General features: G+C 49.9%; 1 protein-coding gene across 2 annotated transcripts in view; it reads left to right on the forward strand.

Annotated features, from left to right (window-relative positions):
- Positions 1 to 3,703: 3,703 nt before the first annotated feature.
- The window catches only part of MNT (MAX network transcriptional repressor), a 103,464-nt gene continuing 84,440 nt past the window's right edge, over positions 3,704 to 22,727 (forward strand). Inside the window, exon 1 of one of the 2 annotated variants that reach the window (XM_073565604.1) lies at positions 3,704 to 4,116. In XM_073565604.1, the coding sequence (XP_073421705.1) occupies positions 4,044 to 4,116 (73 nt within the window). In that variant the 5' untranslated portion in view covers positions 3,704 to 4,043. The remainder of the gene's footprint in view (positions 4,117 to 22,727) is intronic. The other variant, XM_073565603.1, reaches the window with a different exon arrangement.

Here is a 22,727-nt window from a genome sequence, read left to right on the forward strand (position 1 = left end):
CCCTCTGATATTACGCATGTGGATAGGGAATTAGTGCAGCAGGCAGCGCCAGTCAGTGGCAAGCCTTAGGCCACTGTGCACACCGCACCTCTACTCTAGCGTCCGACATTGCGCCTGTTTCCTAGCTTTGTCAACTAGCGGCTGTGTCCTACGCCGCGCTGCAGTTGCAGCGCTCCTTGGCGTCCGCAGTAGCAACGCCGCACACACGGTAGGTCTAGACGGACGCAGCTCCTCTGCCTTGGGTCCTGCTCCTGTGACCAGATACCGTGTGTGCATTTCCCTGTGGTCTGTGACACTAACAGGCTCAGCGTTTTTGTATGTTTATGTTGCGGCGCCTCTGTGTGTGAACAGAGTCCGCTTTGCGCACTTCGGGTGAAGTCTAACCCGTGCACATTATACCACCATATTGCTCGTCTGTCATTACCTAGCAGCGGTGTAACATCTACTGCACGGTGGACCCCGAGCGGCGAATGCACTTTATTATTTTTTTGTTATTTAGTGCATTCTGCCGTTCCTAGCATTATAAAGTACTAGCGCCAGGATCTGGCTAGTAATGGCAGATCAGCAGCAACTCCTTCAGTGCATTTGCCAGCTAGAGGGCCGGTTGGCTACTCTTGAGAGTGTTATCTCAGTGGCGAAATCTTCGGAGGCTGCTGTACAGGCGATCACAGACGCGGTTTCACGTATGTCCAGGTCCTTTCCTGCGCCGACAGTTTCCAGCCTCCCTTTGCCCGATAAATTTTCTGGCGATTGCGCCTCCTGTAGGGGTTTCATGAGCCAGTGCTCTATCCAGCTGGAGTTACTGGCTGCGCGATTCCTTACGGAACGGGCTAAGGTGGGGTTTATTGTTTCCCTTCTGTCGGGTAAGGCGTTGGAGTGGGCCATGCCACTGTGGGAGCGTGGGGACCCTGAGTTTCGGACCGCTGCTCAGTTCTTAACATCTATCAAGCAGGTTTTCCTGGGACCACAGGTCACGCACGACACCTCTCTTCAGCTCCTTGCATTAACTCAGGGATCCCTCTCGGTCAGCCAGTATGCCGTTTGTTTTTGGACACTGGCGTCCGAGCTGGAGTGGTCTGATAGAGCCCTCATCCCTGTGTTTTGGAGAGTTTTAGCTGAGCATGTTAAGGATGCTCTATCTACCAGAGAGGTTCCTGCGAGTCTGGAGGAGCTGATTGCCATTGCCACCTGCATTGATCTCCGTTTCTCGGAGCGTGGGCTGGAGCGTGCTCAATCCAGACGGAAGGTTACTCTGGCTCCCAACCTCTTTGAACCTCTGGAATCACCCGAGCCAGAGTGTTCACTCCCAGAGCCCATGGAGGTGTCTCGTGACAGTCTTGAGGCGCGTCCGGCACTAAGCTCCACTTGCGGCTACCACTGTCAGCACTCTGTTCCCCAGGATAATGGGGCCCCGCAATGACCAAACTCTGTGCCGCTGGGCAACACCTTTGTCACCCCTCGCCTTTGGCCGAAGGTTCTCGCGTGGGCACACGCGTCCAGGGCGGGTGGTCACTGTGGCTACATGCAGACCACAAAACTCCTGGCAGGGTTGTATTGGTGGCCACACAGGGCTCGGGACATTAAACAATATATTCGGGCATGCGCCTCATGTGCTCGGGATAGCCTCCTTAAACAGAGAATGGAAATGTCCACCGACACACCGCGGCGTTCCACTTCAACCTATGCTCCGGGCGGTTTTGTCGCTCCCGTTGTCTCCCACGTGTCCCTTCTTAAACCTGGCGATATTGCTGCCTCTGATACCTTCCGGGTGTCCTGGTTTTCCGTGTCATCTACCGGGACATCAGACTTGCCTCCGGAAGAGTCTGAGGCCTATGCCTCTGATGGGCACAAGGTGGTGGATTGGAAGGCTCAGAGGGGAGGGGGCCCTAGGAGGGGGGGTAATGTTAGGCGTCAGGTTTCTGCGTCTGCTCTGCAGGAATCCAGAGCCTCACATTCTGCGGTCTCCTGCTGTCTATCTACTGCAGGGAAGATTTCTTTACAGCAGACTGTTCCAGAGACTAAGTTCCTCTGTGCTCCTACTGGGCATGCTCACGAGACTATCTCCCATTGGAGATCGGAAGTCATGTGCCCAGGTCCTGCTCCAGATCTCATTGGTCCATCTCGGAGATCTGGAAGGTCCCGCACGGCTATAAAAAGCGCGCATGACCGGTCGGCCGTGCGCTAGTATAGACTTTTCAAGCTAAATGTGTGAATGGTGACGGATGTATGACTCTGGTAACTGACTCATTTGAAACCCCTTCCCTCTGATATTATGCATGTGGATAGGGAATTAGTTCAGCAGTCAGCGCCAGTCAGTGGCAAGCCTTAGGCCACTGTGCACACCGCACCTCTACTCTAGCGTCCGACATTGCGCCTGTTTCCTCTGTCGACTAGCGGCTGTGTCCTACGCTGCTCTGCAGTTGCAGCGCTCCTTGGCGTCCGCAGTAGTGACGCCGCACACACGGTAGGTCTAGACGGACGCAGCTCCTCTGCCTTGGGTCCTGCTCCTGTGACCAGATACCGTGTGTGTATTTCCCTGTGGTCTGTGACACTAACAGGCTCAGCGTTTTTGTATGTTTTTATTGCGGCGCCTCTGTGTGTGAACAGAGTCCGCTTTGCGCACTTCAGGTGAAGTCTAACCCGTGCGCATTATACCGCCATATTGCTCGTCTGTCATTACCTAGCAGCGGTGTAACATCTACTGCACGGTGGACCCCGAGCGGCGAACGCACTTTATTATTTTTATTTAGTGCGTTCCGCCGTTCCTAACACATACACTACCTCCTTCCTACGCGCCCATACGCTACCTCCTTCCTACGCGCCCATACGCTACCTCCTTCCTACGCGCCCATACGCTACCTCCTTCCTACGCGCCCATACGCTACCTCCATCCTACACGCCCATACGCTACCTCCATCCTACACGCCCATACGCTACCTCCATCCTACACGCCCATACGCTACCTCCATCCTACACGCCCATACGCTACCTGCATCCTACGTGCCCATACGCTACCTCCATCCTACGTGCCCATACGCTACCTCCTTCCTACACGCCCATACGCTACCTCCATCCTACACGCCCATACGCTACCTCCTTCCTACACGCCCATACGCTACCTCCTTCCTACACGCCCATACGCTACCTCCATCCTACACGCCCATACGCTACCTCCATCCTACGTGCCCATACGCTACCTCCATCCTACGTGCCCATACGCTACCTCCATCCTACACGCCCATACGCTACCTCCATCCTACGTGCCCATACGCTACCTCCATCCTATGTGCCCATACGCTACCTCCATCCTATATTCCCATACGCTACCTCCATCCATCCCTGTATGGAAAACACATTCTGGTAGGGACACAATGCAAATAGACAAAAACTGGCGCCGCCCACTTGTCAATTTATTCATAATAAAGTTACTAACGCCATGTAATGAAGACTGAGGCTCCGTAACAATGTTGCGTTTTTTCATTATTTTGCTCCAGAAATATTTTAGGTTCTTTATATATGAATTAGAATAACAAATTACCGCTCTGGTGTCCCCAGAAAAACAACCCAAAAACAGCATTTATGGTGGAAAAGGGATAATGGAAGGAACAGAGGAGCAGCTTCTTCGTCCTCACAGAGGCTGCACAGACTGTAGGAAGCGTGTGCGCGGGGCAGTACCGGGGATCGGTCACGTGTCCCCCCCTGTGGCTCGGCCCCCAGTCCCGGCCGGTGCAGGCTGAGGACACGTCCCCGGCTCCGCCTCCTCCGCTCCAGCCCGGGTTTTGCCGGCCGCCGGTAGTAGCTCGCAGCCCTGTGAGCCCTTTTTTTTTCTTGTTGTGTTTCTGTTTCTCATCGCCATCTTGTTGCAGCCCTCCGCTCGTCTGGACGCTGTGCGGGGGCTCGGGGTGACGGCGCAGGCTCGCGGCCGCCGTGTATGCAGGATCCCGGAGCCGCTCGGCCAGAGCTGGAGGCTGAGGACGCCCCGCGCTGCCCCTGTATGTGTGACTGATTCCTGGAGGCAGAGACGACAGCGGACTGCCCGAGACATGAGCCTGGAGACTCTGCTCCAAGCAGCCCTGTTCCTGGAATGGCAAGCCCAGCAGCAGCAGCGGACACGTGGTGAGTGCGGCACCGGGCGCGGCGTGCGCCGGCTCTCCGTACAGTGATACATTGTTGCAGTGCCGGCCTCTGATTGGCTCGTGGTGCAGTGTTACTTTGTTGCAGACAGTGTCTGCAGTGCGGGGTTGTGATTGGCTGCAGTGTTACAGCACTGGAGCGGTGACTGGCGGCAGTGCTGCCGGTGTCACGTTCTGGCTGTGCCGCAGCTCTCCGCCAGTGTACCCGGAGCCCCGGTGCAGGGCGGTGGCAATGCTCCAGCAGCACTTTGCATAATAGCAGGACACGGGCTTGTCATATGACTCCTGACAGCCGCTCCCCTTAACCCCTGCACTGCCCGGAGCGCCGGGCCCTCCGCCGCAGGCATCGCCTGTGTCCGGTACCGGGCGGTGTGTATATGGCTGACGCGATGTCATGTCACTGACAGCTGCAGTGCTCTGCCCGACGGCGACAAGGCGCCCATCGGCTGAGCAGCGACCGCCGGCACTGAGGGGGTTACGTGTGACTGGTGACGTGTCTGGCCCCGCCTCTCCCCCACGTGCATTGGGAGCACGCCCTGTGCTGGGGAAGGAGTGGAGCGAGACTGAGCGGGACCCGGAGACAGACAGCGGGGCGGAGCCAAACTGGGCAGCGCGCACACCGCGTGATCCACGACACTCACAGCCCCCTCCCTCGCTCTCAGCAGACGGTCCCCGAGCAACACTTCCTCCTCCGCAACCGCTCCACTCCTACCGCCAACTGTGCACGTAACCAACACCCCCAACCACCACAGCAATGGGAGCGCACCGGCAGCCTGCGCCTCACACTGCGCACATCCCTCCCTGCACAGTGATCACTGCCTGACAGAGCCCTGGCTGTAGCTGTCTCCATATTACACCGTTACCTGACAGAGCCCTGGCTGTAGCTGTCTCCATATTACACCGTTACCTGACAGAGCCCTGACTGTAGCTGTCTCCATATTACACCGTTACCTGACAGAGCCCTGACTGTAGCTGTCTCCATATTACACCGTTACCTGACAGAGCCCTGACTGTAGCTGTCTCCATATTACACCGTTACCTGACAGAGCCCTGACTGTAGCTGTCTCCATATTACACCGTTACCTGACAGAGCCCTGACTGTAGCTGTCTCCATATTACACCGTTACCTGACAGAGCCCTGACTGTAGCTGTCTCCATATTACACCGTTACCTGACAGAGCCCTGACTGTAGCTGTCTCCATATTACACCGTTACCTGACAGAGCCCTGACTGTAGCTGTCTCCATATTACACCGTTACCTGACAGAGCCCTGACTGTAGCTGTCTCCATATTACACCGTTACCTGACAGAGCCCTGACTGTAGCTGTCTCCATATTACACCGTTACCTGACAGAGCCCTGACTGTAGCTGTCTCCATATTACACCGTTACCTGACAGAGCCCTGACTGTAGCTGTCTCCATATTACACCGTTACCTGACAGAGCCCTGACTGTAGCTGTCTCCATATTACACCGTTACCTGACAGAGCCCTGACTGTAGCTGTCTCCATATTACACCGTTACCTGACAGAGCCCTGACTGTAGCTGTCTCCATATTACACCGTTACCTGACAGAGCCCTGACTGTAGCTGTCTCCATATTACACCGTTACCTGACAGAGCCCTGACTGTAGCTGTCTCCATATTACACCGTTACCTGACAGAGCCCTGACTGTAGCTGTCTCCATATTACACCGTTACCTGACAGAGCCCTGACTGTAGCTGTCTCCATATTACACCGTTACCTGACAGAGCCCTGACTGTAGCTGTCTCCATATTACACCGTTACCTGACAGAGCCCTGACTGTAGCTGTCTCCATATTACACCGTTACCTGACAGAGCCCTGACTGTAGCTGTCTCCATATTACACCGTTACCTGACAGAGCCCTGACTGTAGCTGTCTCCATATTACACCGTTACCTGACAGAGCCCTGACTGTAGCTGTCTCCATATTACACCGTTACCTGACAGAGCCCTGACTGTAGCTGTCTCCATATTACACCGTTACCTGACAGAGCCCTGGCTGTAGCTGTCTCCATATTACACCGTTACCTGACAGAGCCCTGGCTGTAGCTGTCTCCATATTACACCGTTACCTGACAGAGCCCTGGCTGTAGCTGTCTCCATATTACACCGTTACCTGACAGAGCCCTGGCTGTAGCTGTCTCCATATTACACCGTTACCTGACAGAGCCCTGGCTGTAGCTGTCTCCATATTACACCGTTACCTGACAGAGCCCTGGCTGTAGCTGTCTCCATATTACACCGTTACCTGACAGAGCCCTGGCTGTAGCTGTCTCCATATTACACCGTTACCTGACAGAGCCCTGGCTGTAGCTGTCTCCATATTACACCGTTACCTGACAGAGCCCTGGCTGTAGCTGTCTCCATATTACACCGTTACCTGACAGAGCCCTGGCTGTAGCTGTCTCCATATTACACCGTTACCTGACAGAGCCCTGGCTGTAGCTGTCTCCATATTACACCGTTACCTGACAGAGCCCTGGCTGTAGCTGTCTCCATATTACACCGTTACCTGACAGAGCCCTGGCTGTAGCTGTCTCCATATTACACCGTTACCTGACAGAGCCCTGGCTGTAGCTGTCTCCATATTACACCGTTACCTGACAGAGCCCTGGCTGTAGCTGTCTCCATATTACACCGTTACCTGACAGAGCCCTGGCTGTAGCTGTCTCCATATTACACCGTTACCTGACAGAGCCCTGGCTGTAGCTGTCTCCATATTACACCGTTACCTGACAGAGCCCTGGCTGTAGCTGTCTCCATATTACACCGTTACCTGACAGAGCCCTGGCTGTAGCTGTCTCCATATTACACCGTTACCTGACAGAGCCCTGGCTGTAGCTGTCTCCATATTACACCGTTACCTGACAGAGCCCTGGCTGTAGCTGTCTCCATATTACACCGTTACCTGACAGAGCCCTGGCTGTAGCTGTCTCCATATTACACCGTTACCTGACAGAGCCCTGGCTGTAGCTGTCTCCATATTACACCGTTACCTGACAGAGCCCTGGCTGTAGCTGTCTCCATATTACACCGTTACCTGACAGAGCCCTGGCTGTAGCTGTCTCCATATTACACCGTTACCTGACAGAGCCCTGGCTGTAGCTGTCTCCATATTACACCGTTACCTGACAGAGCCCTGGCTGTAGCTGTCTCCATATTACACCGTTACCTGACAGAGCCCTGGCTGTAGCTGTCTCCATATTACACCGTTACCTGACAGAGCCCTGGCTGTAGCTGTCTCCATATTACACCGTTACCTGACAGAGCCCTGGCTGTAGCTGTCTCCATATTACACCGTTACCTGACAGAGCCCTGGCTGTAGCTGTCTCCATATTACACCGTTACCTGACAGAGCCCTGGCTGTAGCTGTCTCCATATTACACCGTTACCTGACAGAGCCCTGGCTGTAGCTGTCTCCATATTACACCGTTACCTGACAGAGCCCTGGCTGTAGCTGTCTCCATATTACACCGTTACCTGACAGAGCCCTGGCTGTAGCTGTCTCCATATTACACCGTTACCTGACAGAGCCCTGGCTGTAGCTGTCTCCATATTACACCGTTACCTGACAGAGCCCTGGCTGTAGCTGTCTCCATATTACACCGTTACCTGACAGAGCCCTGGCTGTAGCTGTCTCCATATTACACCGTTACCTGACAGAGCCCTGGCTGTAGCTGTCTCCATATTACACCGTTACCTGACAGAGCCCTGGCTGTAGCTGTCTCCATATTACACCGTTACCTGACAGAGCCCTGGCTGTAGCTGTCTCCATATTACACCGTTACCTGACAGAGCCCTGGCTGTAGCTGTCTCCATATTACACCGTTACCTGACAGAGCCCTGGCTGTAGCTGTCTCCATATTACACCGTTACCTGACAGAGCCCTGGCTGTAGCTGTCTCCATATTACACCGTTACCTGACAGAGCCCTGGCTGTAGCTGTCTCCATATTACACCGTTACCTGACAGAGCCCTGGCTGTAGCTGTCTCCATATTACACCGTTACCTGACAGAGCCCTGGCTGTAGCTGTCTCCATATTACACCGTTACCTGACAGAGCCCTGACTGTAGCTGTCTCCATATTACACCGTTACCTGACAGAGCCCTGACTGTAGCTGTCTCCATATTACACCGTTACCTGACAGAGCCCTGACTGTAGCTGTCTCCATATTACACCGTTACCTGACAGAGCCCTGACTGTAGCTGTCTCCATATTACACCGTTACCTGACAGAGCCCTGACTGTAGCTGTCTCCATATTACACCGTTACCTGACAGAGCCCTGGCTGTAGCTGTCTCCATATTACACCGTTACCTGACAGAGCCCTGGCTGTAGCTGTCTCCATATTACACCGTTACCTGACAGAGCCCTGGCTGTAGCTGTCTCCATATTACACCGTTACCTGACAGAGCCCTGGCTGTAGCTGTCTCCATATTACACCGTTACCTGACAGAGCCCTGGCTGTAGCTGTCTCCATATTACACCGTTACCTGACAGAGCCCTGGCTGTAGCTGTCTCCATATTACACCGTTACCTGACAGAGCCCTGGCTGTAGCTGTCTCCATATTACACCGTTACCTGACAGAGCCCTGGCTGTAGCTGTCTCCATATTACACCGTTACCTGACAGAGCCCTGGCTGTAGCTGTCTCCATATTACACCGTTACCTGACAGAGCCCTGGCTGTAGCTGTCTCCATATTACACCGTTACCTGACAGAGCCCTGGCTGTAGCTGTCTCCATATTACACCGTTACCTGACAGAGCCCTGGCTGTAGCTGTCTCCATATTACACCGTTACCTGACAGAGCCCTGGCTGTAGCTGTCTCCATATTACACCGTTACCTGACAGAGCCCTGGCTGTAGCTGTCTCCATATTACACCGTTACCTGACAGAGCCCTGGCTGTAGCTGTCTCCATATTACACCGTTACCTGACAGAGCCCTGGCTGTAGCTGTCTCCATATTACACCGTTACCTGACAGAGCCCTGGCTGTAGCTGTCTCCATATTACACCGTTACCTGACAGAGCCCTGGCTGTAGCTGTCTCCATATTACACCGTTACCTGACAGAGCCCTGGCTGTAGCTGTCTCCATATTACACCGTTACCTGACAGAGCCCTGGCTGTAGCTGTCTCCATATTACACCGTTACCTGACAGAGCCCTGGCTGTAGCTGTCTCCATATTACACCGTTACCTGACAGAGCCCTGGCTGTAGCTGTCTCCATATTACACCGTTACCTGACAGAGCCCTGGCTGTAGCTGTCTCCATATTACACCGTTACCTGACAGAGCCCTGGCTGTAGCTGTCTCCATATTACACCGTTACCTGACAGAGCCCTGGCTGTAGCTGTCTCCATATTACACCGTTACCTGACAGAGCCCTGGCTGTAGCTGTCTCCATATTACACCGTTACCTGACAGAGCCCTGGCTGTAGCTGTCTCCATATTACACCGTTACCTGACAGAGCCCTGGCTGTAGCTGTCTCCATATTACACCGTTACCTGACAGAGCCCTGGCTGTAGCTGTCTCCATATTACACCGTTACCTGACAGAGCCCTGGCTGTAGCTGTCTCCATATTACACCGTTACCTGACAGAGCCCTGGCTGTAGCTGTCTCCATATTACACCGTTACCTGACAGAGCCCTGGCTGTAGCTGTCTCCATATTACACCGTTACCTGACAGAGCCCTGGCTGTAGCTGTCTCCATATTACACCGTTACCTGACAGAGCCCTGGCTGTAGCTGTCTCCATATTACACCGTTACCTGACAGAGCCCTGGCTGTAGCTGTCTCCATATTACACCGTTACCTGACAGAGCCCTGGCTGTAGCTGTCTCCATATTACACCGTTACCTGACAGAGCCCTGGCTGTAGCTGTCTCCATATTACACCGTTACCTGACAGAGCCCTGGCTGTAGCTGTCTCCATATTACACCGTTACCTGACAGAGCCCTGGCTGTAGCTGTCTCCATATTACACCGTTACCTGACAGAGCCCTGGCTGTAGCTGTCTCCATATTACACCGTTACCTGACAGAGCCCTGGCTGTAGCTGTCTCCATATTACACCGTTACCTGACAGAGCCCTGGCTGTAGCTGTCTCCATATTACACCGTTACCTGACAGAGCCCTGGCTGTAGCTGTCTCCATATTACACCGTTACCTGACAGAGCCCTGGCTGTAGCTGTCTCCATATTACACCGTTACCTGACAGAGCCCTGGCTGTAGCTGTCTCCATATTACACCGTTACCTGACAGAGCCCTGGCTGTAGCTGTCTCCATATTACACCGTTACCTGACAGAGCCCTGGCTGTAGCTGTCTCCATATTACACCGTTACCTGACAGAGCCCTGGCTGTAGCTGTCTCCATATTACACCGTTACCTGACAGAGCCCTGGCTGTAGCTGTCTCCATATTACACCGTTACCTGACAGAGCCCTGGCTGTAGCTGTCTCCATATTACACCGTTACCTGACAGAGCCCTGGCTGTAGCTGTCTCCATATTACACCGTTACCTGACAGAGCCCTGGCTGTAGCTGTCTCCATATTACACCGTTACCTGACAGAGCCCTGGCTGTAGCTGTCTCCATATTACACCGTTACCTGACAGAGCCCTGGCTGTAGCTGTCTCCATATTACACCGTTACCTGACAGAGCCCTGGCTGTAGCTGTCTCCATATTACACCGTTACCTGACAGAGCCCTGGCTGTAGCTGTCTCCATATTACACCGTTACCTGACAGAGCCCTGGCTGTAGCTGTCTCCATATTACACCGTTACCTGACAGAGCCCTGGCTGTAGCTGTCTCCATATTACACCGTTACCTGACAGAGCCCTGGCTGTAGCTGTCTCCATATTACACCGTTACCTGACAGAGCCCTGGCTGTAGCTGTCTCCATATTACACCGTTACCTGACAGAGCCCTGGCTGTAGCTGTCTCCATATTACACCGTTACCTGACAGAGCCCTGGCTGTAGCTGTCTCCATATTACACCGTTACCTGACAGAGCCCTGGCTGTAGCTGTCTCCATATTACACCGTTACCTGACAGAGCCCTGGCTGTAGCTGTCTCCATATTACACCGTTACCTGACAGAGCCCTGGCTGTAGCTGTCTCCATATTACACCGTTACCTGACAGAGCCCTGGCTGTAGCTGTCTCCATATTACACCGTTACCTGACAGAGCCCTGGCTGTAGCTGTCTCCATATTACACCGTTACCTGACAGAGCCCTGGCTGTAGCTGTCTCCATATTACACCGTTACCTGACAGAGCCCTGGCTGTAGCTGTCTCCATATTACACCGTTACCTGACAGAGCCCTGGCTGTAGCTGTCTCCATATTACACCGTTACCTGACAGAGCCCTGGCTGTAGCTGTCTCCATATTACACCGTTACCTGACAGAGCCCTGGCTGTAGCTGTCTCCATATTACACCGTTACCTGACAGAGCCCTGGCTGTAGCTGTCTCCATATTACACCGTTACCTGACAGAGCCCTGGCTGTAGCTGTCTCCATATTACACCGTTACCTGACAGAGCCCTGGCTGTAGCTGTCTCCATATTACACCGTTACCTGACAGAGCCCTGGCTGTAGCTGTCTCCATATTACACCGTTACCTGACAGAGCCCTGGCTGTAGCTGTCTCCATATTACACCGTTACCTGACAGAGCCCTGGCTGTAGCTGTCTCCATATTACACCGTTACCTGACAGAGCCCTGGCTGTAGCTGTCTCCATATTACACCGTTACCTGACAGAGCCCTGGCTGTAGCTGTCTCCATATTACACCGTTACCTGACAGAGCCCTGGCTGTAGCTGTCTCCATATTACACCGTTACCTGACAGAGCCCTGGCTGTAGCTGTCTCCATATTACACCGTTACCTGACAGAGCCCTGGCTGTAGCTGTCTCCATATTACACCGTTACCTGACAGAGCCCTGGCTGTAGCTGTCTCCATATTACACCGTTACCTGACAGAGCCCTGGCTGTAGCTGTCTCCATATTACACCGTTACCTGACAGAGCCCTGGCTGTAGCTGTCTCCATATTACACCGTTACCTGACAGAGCCCTGGCTGTAGCTGTCTCCATATTACACCGTTACCTGACAGAGCCCTGGCTGTAGCTGTCTCCATATTACACCGTTACCTGACAGAGCCCTGGCTGTAGCTGTCTCCATATTACACCGTTACCTGACAGAGCCCTGGCTGTAGCTGTCTCCATATTACACCGTTACCTGACAGAGCCCTGGCTGTAGCTGTCTCCATATTACACCGTTACCTGACAGAGCCCTGGCTGTAGCGGTCTCCATATTAGACCGTTACCTGACAGAGCCCTGGCTGTAGCGGTCTCCATATTAGACCGTTACCTGACAGAGCCCTGGCTGTAGCTGTCTCCATATTAGACCGTTACCTGACAGAGCCCTGGCTGTAGCTGTCTCCATATTAGACCGTTACCTGACAGAGCCCTGGCTGTAGCTGTCTCCATATTAGACCGTTACCTGACAGAGCCCTGGCTGTAGCTGTCTCCATATTACACCGTTACCTGACAGAGCCCTGGCTGTAGCGGTCTCCATATTACACCGTTACCTGACAGAGCCCTGGCTGTAGCGGTCTCCATATTACACCGTTACCTGACAGAGCCCTGGCTGTAGCTGTCTCCATATTACACCGTTACCTGACAGAGCCCTGGCTGTAGCTGTCTCCATATTACACCGTTACCTGACAGAGCCCTGGCTGTAGCTGTCTCCATATTACACCGTTACCTGACAGAGCCCTGGCTGTAGCTGTCTCCATATTACACCGTTACCTGACAGAGCCCTGGCTGTAGCTGTCTCCATATTACACCGTTACCTGACAGAGCCCTGGCTGTTGCTGTCTCCATATTACACCGTTACCTGACAGAGCCCTGGCTGTAGCTGTCTCCATATTACACCGTTACCTGACAGAGCCCTGGCTGTAGCTGTCTCCATATTACACCGTTACCTGACAGAGCCCTGACTGTAGCTGTCTCCATATTACACCGTTACCTGACAGAGCCTTGGCTGTAGCTGTCTCCATATTACACCGTTACCTGACAGAGCCCTGGCTGTAGCTGTCTCCATATTACACCGTTACCTGACAGAGCGCTGACTGTAGCTGTCTCCATATTACACCGTTACCTGACAGAGCCCTGACTGTAGCTGTCTCCATATTACACCGTTACCTGACAGAGCCCTGACTGTAGCTGTCTCCATATTACACCGTTACCTGACAGAGCCCTGACTGTAGCTGTCTCCATATTACACCGTTACCTGACAGAGCCCTGACTGTAGCTGTCTCCATATTACACCGTTACCTGACAGAGCCCTGACTAGCTGTCTCCATATTACACCGTTACCTGACAGAGCGCTGACTGTAGCTGTCTCCATATTACACCGTTACCTGACAGAGCCCTGGCTGTAGCTGTCTCCATATTACACCGTTACCTGACAGAGCCCTGGCTGTAGCTGTCTCCATATTACACCGTTACCTGACAGAGCGCTGACTGTAGCTGTCTCCATATTACACAGTTACCTGACAGAGCGCTGACTGTAGCTGTCTCCATATTACACCGTTACCTGACAGAGCGCTGACTGTAGCTGTCTCCATATTACACCGTTACCTGACAGAGCCCTGACTGTAGCTGTCTCCATATTACTCCGTTACCTGACAGAGCCCTGACTGTAGCTGTCTCCATATTACAGCATTGTCACTAGATTATATGCTGTCTATTATTTATCTGACTGCTGTTTTTGCATGAATATTACAGTAATAAACTAAAATCAATCATGAAGTTAAACCTAGAATATACTGACACGCTGCTCACAGTATATCACACCATTCATTGTACACAACACGAGCACAACATACAGTACAGACCGCCTTACACTACACCGAATAACCCACTGGCTGCACTAACATTCCCCCACGCTTTAGCTCCTCAATTGCGCAGACAATATTAGTTGTTTTTTTTTTTTTCCAAACCCTTCTACAAAAAGCCATAATTTTAATGTTTTCGTTGACAGTACGAGAGCGTGTTTTTTTTGCGTGACGTGATAACGTTTTGAAATACACCAATCACTTTAACAAATGATGTGATGAAACACCGGGAAAAAATAGTCGTAATCACGGTTTCTGATGATGTCAAGTTTTAGGCTGTGCTTCACTGGAGAACCAACATGGCAGTGACAAGGGCCGACATGGCAATCCATTGGCTTCCTGTGGTCACGTGTGAACTCTACCACAAAGTGGAGATCACACAAACTTACAGATAGGGCTCGCCAAATTTACAGGGATATAGTTTATAAAAGTCAACTGCTGAGTCATTTACTTCAGAGCTCATACAGTCCTGACATCAACATAAGCACAAAAGCCGTGTACCAGGAGCTTCATGTCATGGATTTCCATGGAAGTCTTACATCACCAAGCACAATGCCAAACATCGGATAAAGTGGTGTACATCACATGGACGTTGGACTGTAGAGCAGAAAAAGCATGTTCTGTAGAGTTTTGACTTGCACTTCTTTGATGGTCTGATGGATGAATTGAGGTTTGGCAAATGCCAGGATTGCCTATATTGTGCCAACTGTAAAGTTTGGTGGTGGAGGAGGGATGATGCTGTGGGACTGATTGTCTTTCAGGGATTGACGAAGGCCCTTTAGTTCCTGTGAAGGAAAATCTTAAATCCGCATTCAGACATCCAAGAGTTTCTCATTGACCATGGATCCGTTAGTCTATTGGGCTGTTCACATGTCTGTGTTTTTTTGTGGACAAACGCTAATGAAAACTTGATCCAAAACACTGATGATAAACGGTCTGTGTCTCTACCTATGAGAACACTCACGTGTGTTTGAACGCGGCCTAATGCTTCAGCTTACCAAGACATTTTGGCCAATTGATTTCTTCCAGCTTTGTGGGAGCAGTTTGGGGAGGGATCTTCTCTGTTTTGATATTCCTGTGCCCCAGTGCACAGAGTAAGGTCCATAATGGCGTGCTTGGGGGAAGAATTTGAGTATCTGCACAGAGACCTGACCTCAACACCTTTCAGAGTGGACTAGAATTGAGATCACAAGCCCGGCCCTCTCGTCCAACATTAGATCTTTGATTTTACCGTAAATAAAATGGTCAAGTTGCACACAAGGCGCAGGTCGCCTGCACTGAAGTCTACGGCAAGTGTTTTGCAGGCGACCAGCCACAGAAAATTATGCATCACGGGTTACATCCAAAGTTGCAATATGTAGTCTTGGCCTTCATGTGATGCTTGTGCATGAGGTTGCAGCAGCGTGTTAGTAGCTGAGAGCCATGTGGAGTCCTCCCCTGTAGGATCACAACCATCGCAGGTGCCTGTTCTGCAGGGTGGCACTGGTAACACGCCCTTCGCATGGTACAAATACAGCCATCCCGTCATCGCCTATGCATGGTGTGCGTGTTACATGGCTCTGTATGCTGCATGTAGATATGACTTGTATTGGCAGAGAATTGTACAATATTTAGGGGCGAATCGTCGGTGTCGTGTGATATTTCTGAATCGTCGGTGTCGTGTGATATTTCTGAATCGTCGGTGTCGTGTGATATTTCTCATATCGTCTCTTTATACCTGATCATGTTGACCTGCAAAAGATGTGATCTTGCACGCGCCACAGCCGGCTCTCGGGCATATGCCATATCTGTACATCATTGTAACAGACGCCTCGCTGTGTGCATGTGACGGTGTTGGTGCATGCCTGCCTTATATTCTTTGCGTAGCGCAGACATTTGTATGCGAGTCATCTGCAGTGATGTCAAGGAAACCACCGCTGTCTGCTGCAAAAGATTAACCATCTCCGACATGGCACGGATCTGATGGCATTGGCGGCTTCAGTCTGCTGTGGCTGACGCCGGCCTGTGTACATGACATGCTTGCGCTGCTCGTAGCACATGGAGAGCAACGTGTTGTGTACATACAGTCGGTGACCTACGGGCACAAGGTCCACGCAGCACGGTGTGTACAGTCACAGCCGCATTGCTGCACACTATTGTCTTGTTTATTTGCAGGTTTTGATGATTTTTATTTTCCCCCTCCAGCACAGATGTACAGGGGGTGGCTCCTGAGTGGGACAGAGTCCACCCTCCCCACTTTCCTCCTCTCCTGCTGTGTCTGGTTCTGGGGAGAGCCCTCCAGAGCACATAGGAGTTGGGGGAAGGGCAGACACTACAGGGCAATCCTTATTAACCAACTTCCTGCTCTGCACAGCGCCAGAAATCTGAGCTTCCCACCTCCCGTAGTAGAGGCTGCAGAATCTGATGGGGAAATTGCAGGGCGGCTTTTTCTGCATCGCAGACCTGCGGTTGCTGTAATGAAAAAGCTGCAAATTATTAATCTTTCCTTTTCGTATTGCTGGTCAATGACTGAAGCCTGGTTACAGGAAAGATATATATCTTTGTACCGTGTTAGCCAGTAGATAGAAAAATATTTAGAATTGCGAATCCTCAGTGGTTGATACCTTTTAATGGCTAACTGAAAAGATGGTAACAAACTGCAAGCTTTCGAGAAGCCTGGTTAGGAATCCCGCTATACTATAACCCGAGCAGTGATGGAGGCGTCTTTGTTATAACATTGTACAAACAATTAGGAATATAGAACTGGTGTTTATTAGCGCAGACAATGTAGCATGGTCAGAGAGGCCCCTGATCGGAGAATGAACTCAGCTTGTAATTCTTGATAACTTATTTTTTTTTTCCATGAGGATTCTGCTACTGCAGCTAAAGGGGTTGTCCTAGATCAAGAAAAAGATGTCTAATAATGGCGGGAGAATTATTAGTGATAAAGCCAGCATTACCAACTAAATGTGACTGTACTGGACCAGGCAGTTCCAGACATGACTGTTCCACGTGCTCCTCTGCATGGCATGCAGGACCTGCCTCATGTGCTAGTCTCCTCTATACATTGGACTAGCTCATGGCTGCAATCTTTTCCTGTGTGGGAAATAGCCCATATTCACCAGCACACAGGATAACATGGGGTCTGAATATGGACTGTGAAGAAACGTGTGAAAGCGTCCATATAGATGTATTCACGGAAACTCACAGAAAGACCTGCCATGTTCAGTAAGGCTAGTTTCACACTAGCGTTTATTCGACGCAGCGCACGGCGCCGCTAAGCCCCGCCCCCTGCCGACTCCCTGCCCGCCCCATCCGGTCATCGCCGCCTACTATCGCACATGGACGCTTGCGATCTGCTCACCCTATCTTTAGCATAGGGGGTGCGCAGATCGTGCGCTGGCCGTGCGCTAGTAGGATTTTGGCGTGCGCTGCGCACTTTTGAAGGTGCGCCGTGATGCAACATGCTGCACACGGGCGCACCTTCAAAAGTGCGCAGCGCACGCCAAAATCCTACTAGCGCACTGCCAGCACACGATCTGCGCACCCTATGCTAAAGATAGGGTGAGCAGATCGCAAGCGTCCATGTGCGATAGTAGGCGGCGATGACCGGATGGAGCCGGCAGGGGGCGGGGCTTAGCGGCGCCGCGTCGAATAAAGGCTAGTGTGCAACTATCCTAAGACCCCATATTATGGGGAGTCCACTCTAGAAAATAGTGTTTCACCGAAAATAAGGCAGTCTTTTTTTTTTTTTTTGCAATGATGGGTTAGGGCTTATTTCCAAGGATTGTCTGTGTTGTTCATGGAAAAAAATCTGCATTTATTCTTGAACAAAAATTTTTTTTTATTTATTTAGAACATACGCACACTGCACACATGTACATACGTAAGTGCGCACGCACGTACACACACCTCACATACAGTACATACCTGTTGTGAATTCGCTTTCTGGCTTACCTCTGGTTACTAGTGAAGGTAGTGGAGCTGGTTACATTGACAGAGGGGTTACGAGTTCTCTTTCCGGGCTCCCTCTGGTGGTTACTGGAGGTAATGGAGCTGATCTAATTAACAAAAGCCTGTCACCAGATAATGAGGAGGATGACTGGAGATCTGGAGTTTCTGACTGGATTTAAGACAGCTGACTCCCTCTATCCCTGCTGGTGTTTTTTTCCTGCCTCCTGAGGTCTTAGTTTCCAGCTTAGTCCCTGCATGCTAAGCTAAGTGTTCTTTTGCTATTGTTCACATTTGATCTGGTTTTGTGTGTTCAGCCAGCCCCGGCTGAGGCTGTGCTGAATTTCCATCCTTATGTTACTGCTTGTGCCAGTTTGTTTTTGTCCCTTATTAGATTGGCCTCTCTTTGCTCTGCTTTCAGAATATACCAGAATGTTGATATAGTGGGCGAAGTCTAGTGACTTCAGTATTTTTCAGTATTCAGACGTGTTGGGCATTTTTTTGCAGGGTTTTTTGCGGGATTGCAGACAGTCTTTCCTTTTCTGTCCTGTCTAGTCAGTGTGGGACCCATCGTTTGCGCAGTCTATTTTCCTACCTGCGTTTGTGTTTTCATCTTGTCTCACCGACAATATATGTTTGGGGCTATCTATTCCTTTGGGGTCTGCTCTGGGGCAGTTTAGATTTCCCCTTTCTTGCTTTAGGCTTATTTTGTTCTCCGGCTGTGTCGAGGCGTCTAGGATCATCGTAGATGCGCTCTGTGGCTACTGCTAGTTGTGTGGATAGGATCAGGGGTCTGCAGTCTGCTTAGTTACCAACCTCTCTGGGTTTTCTGTGGCTTAGCTTGGTCTTGCTTTCCTCCTCGGTGACCCAATCATAACACATACCAGCCTGTCTCCTCTTCAGTTCCTCTAAACTCATGTAGTTATGGACCTTTGACATCGTGGTCACATGATTGTGATGTCACTAAAGGTCCTTATGCAGTCTTAGCCTCAGAATGGAAATGCTGTGGGCTCTGAGAAATTGCCTGTTTTTCCCCCCTAATGCCAGTCCTGCATACTAGCCTGTCTTCTCTTTAGTTCCGCAACTTCTGCAGTCAAAGGACCTCTGGTGACATCATGGTCACATGGCCATGTTGTCACCAAAGGTCCTTCAGCAGATTACTTTACTTTGGCCCTGAGGAACTGGCAGATTTGCCACGAAACGCATCGGCACAATAAAGAATAAACCTGTCCTTGTGTGCAGGGCTGTGGAGTCGGAGTCGGAGTTAGTTTTGGTTGGAGTCGGTAGAAATGTACCGACTCCGACTCCAGCTTTAAAAAAAAATGTATTAATATTTCATAATTGAACTTTCATATGAATTTTATAAATGTTACTCAAATATATATGTTCTATCAAACTATGAACAACAGTGATAAGCAGTTCTGCTGGAGATAGAGACATTTCTTACTTCTTGTGTGTCACTGTTCTCCACTGCCCTTATCTAATCTTATACTTGGTTAACCTCATGCTGCCCCAACCCCCCTACTTACAATGTATGAAACTGAAAGTGAAAATGTGTTGCAAATTCTTAGTAGTAAAGCTCCTCATCTAGACTAGATCATACTAGGTGTGCATCTTCCAAGCATCTCACAGCTGCCTGCTACTCAGAAGAGGAAGACTGTAAGAAGTATTATCCTTTCAACAAACTTTGCATCAGTTAACTGTGAGTACATGAGGAATAATAACAGTATTACTGACCACTATATCAGTTGTACGACCTGGCAATAATTTTGTACAATTGTTTTTAGGAAAAACAATTGTCATTTGGATTGTGAATGCAGAATTAAAAACCTGAGAATGTCAAAGAAGCATCACATTAAATCAGCTGTATTTGAACATTTCACCATCACTCAAGATAGAAAACATTATGTCTGTCAGTGTATGACAAATGATCCAGACGAAAACAAATGCTGTGAAGCCAAGATGAGTGCATATTCAGGCAAAGATAAAAATGCTCCTACCATAGCTTCTAATCTAAAGAGACATTTACAGCGCTTTCATCCAGAAGTACTGAAAGCAGTGGATGAGAAAGACTGCATCCAAACCAATGAACCAGTGCCCAGCTCTTCCAGCCAAACAAAGGAGCAGAGAACTTTGCAGCCATCAGTTGCAAGATATTTTGTCAGTGACAAAGTTACTGTGACAATGACAGTAGATACATTTAAAAAACAGATCATAGAGCTTGTTGTAAAGGATAGTGTGCCTATTTCATTATTTTCACGACCAGCTTTTATGTGTCTAAATGGGGAAATGGCCCGCAAGCTTGGTGTTTCTCTGGAGAGAGAGAGTATTAGAAAATTAGTAATCGAAGAAGCTTTTAAACAAAAGGAAGAACTTAAAAAAACTCTCAAGGGACGCTTTCTGTTTCTTAAAATGGATGCCTGCACACGTCACAGAGTGAACTATTTTGCCATCAATGTCCGATTTGTTTGTGACAAAAATGAAATAGTTACCAAGACATTGGCAGTAAAAGACACCAAAGCTCATCACACCAGTGAGTTTCTCCAGGTCTTGGTGGAAAAGGTTCTGCAAGACTATGAACTTAAAAAAGAGCAAGTTCTTTCTGTCGTAACTGACAATGCTTCAAATATGATAAGTACTATTAAGCTAATGAATGAGAGTAATGATGGTGACCAGCAGCTAGAAGAACATTCTGGGTCCACAGACACAGAAATGTTTGAAATAGAGGAACACAGTATTGTAACTGAGGAGCAAACTGAAGTTGCTTCAGATGAACAGCAACATGATAGTTTAGATGATCTTGTTGAAACAGTGTCAATATGTTCTTTCATTCATCACATGCGCTGTGTTGTGCATACGCTACAGCTGGCTATAAGAGACAGTCTGCAAGAAGGACATGCTGCTGCACTGATTGGCAAGGTGAGAAAATTGGCTACTGTTGCCAGAACCCCTAAAGTTGACTCAATTTTGAAGAGACTTGCTGGAAAAGGGGCAATTATTGATCAAGCCACACGATGGGGCAGTACTTACTTAATGATTCAGCGCTTGGTTGAACTGAAAACCTTTCTTGTAGACATGGCTAACCCTCAACTGATGCTAAATGAAAGTCAGTGGAATCGGGTGACTGAGCTGGAAAAATTGCTAGAGCACCCATTTACAGTGACTAAAAAATTACAAGCAGAGGACTTAGCTCCAGGTATTTTCTTAAAGGAGTGGAAGAACCTGATGTTTCGCCTGTCCCAAAGAGGAGGGTTAATTGCAAGTGGCATTGCTACATCAATGAAACGGAGAGAGGAGCTACTATTACAAAATAACATTCATTTGGCAGCTGTTTATGTAGACCCAATGCATCGGATTCTTCTAGATGATCAACAGCTAAGTAAAGGAAAAGAAGCTCTGTTTGAAATAGCAGTAAGGATGAAAGGGTTGCAGAACAGTCAGGAGGAACAAGAAGAATTTGGTCGTCCTGCCACATCTTCACCCTCATCAACTGATGAAGAATTTAATTTCGAAAAATATTTGGATCACAAGGACCGTGCAAAGCGTTCCCGCATAGAAGAGTCATCCCCATCAAGGAACACAGCCAGTACATTTCAGCAGAATTTTTCATGTGCACTAAAAGAAATTGAGAAATTTGACCGTTCACCAAAAATAACAGTGCAACAAGCGATTCCTCTGTATCCTGACATTGTCAGATGTTGCCCGAGTGGTTACTGCTTTGCCACCAACACAAGTTAGTGTAGAGAGGTTGTTCTCTGCTCTCAAAATAATTAGATCAGATTTGAGGGCATCCATGAAGGAGGATCTGACAGAGGCAATACTTTTTCTGAGGACAAATTTATAGATTTCTTCTTATTAACTGCATAAAAGTGTTTATTGCATATTTACTTACAGTTTAGAAAAGTTTATAAAAGTTATTTGCTATATTCTAATTGTATTCTAATAAATGTAGTTTTTGCTCTAAGTGGTCTGATTACTTATATGATGGTGAGAAACTGAATAAGCGCGATGTTTAATATTTTACAACAGTAAATTTGTTGTTATGAATTGGCCATTTATGAAGGAGCCGGAGCCGGAGTCGGAGCCTGATAAAATCCAGGAGTCGGAGTCGCAACTGTGGCTTACTGACTCCACAGCCCTGCTTGTGTGGTCAGCGCAGATACGTTGAAAAACCCGGTCTTTTTTTTTTTTTCCTCCTTGTGACATTGGTATCTACGGGAGTCTGCAGCGACCACTGGTTCCTTTTACATTCTGCAAGGGGTTGTGACTGTTCACAACCTGTACAGGTGAGGTCACTAACCGTGTGGTGTCACCCAAAATATCACTTTTATCGCCCTATGTGCGCTGTCTTTCCTTAATTTCAGATTCTTCAGTAGATTAGAAATGCTGGGGGTTTCTAAGAGAGTGAGGGTATGTGCACATGGTGCGGATTCTGCTGCGGATCTGCAGCGTTTCTGCAGCTGTAGGTCCGCAGCAGATTTAGGTGCGTTGTACAGTACCATTGTTTTCAATGGTAAACTGGAAAACGCTGTGCACATGCTTCGGATTTTTCCGCGCGGTTTTGCTGCGGTTTACAATCCACAGCATGTCAATTCTTTTGTGCAGAAACGCTGCAGTTTCACACCTCATCCATTATGAGGTGTGAAACCGCAGGCAAATCCGCAGAGGACTTTAGTCCTGCGGATTTCACTACAAAATCCGCACCACCAAAAAACTCCGTGTGCACATACCCTTAGGGCTCTGGGC

This window comes from Dendrobates tinctorius, unplaced genomic scaffold (genome assembly GCF_039654945.1).
Source record: "Dendrobates tinctorius isolate UK_male_01 unplaced genomic scaffold, ASM3965494v1 ptg000016l, whole genome shotgun sequence".
Lineage (NCBI taxonomy): Eukaryota > Metazoa > Chordata > Amphibia > Anura > Dendrobatidae > Dendrobates > Dendrobates tinctorius.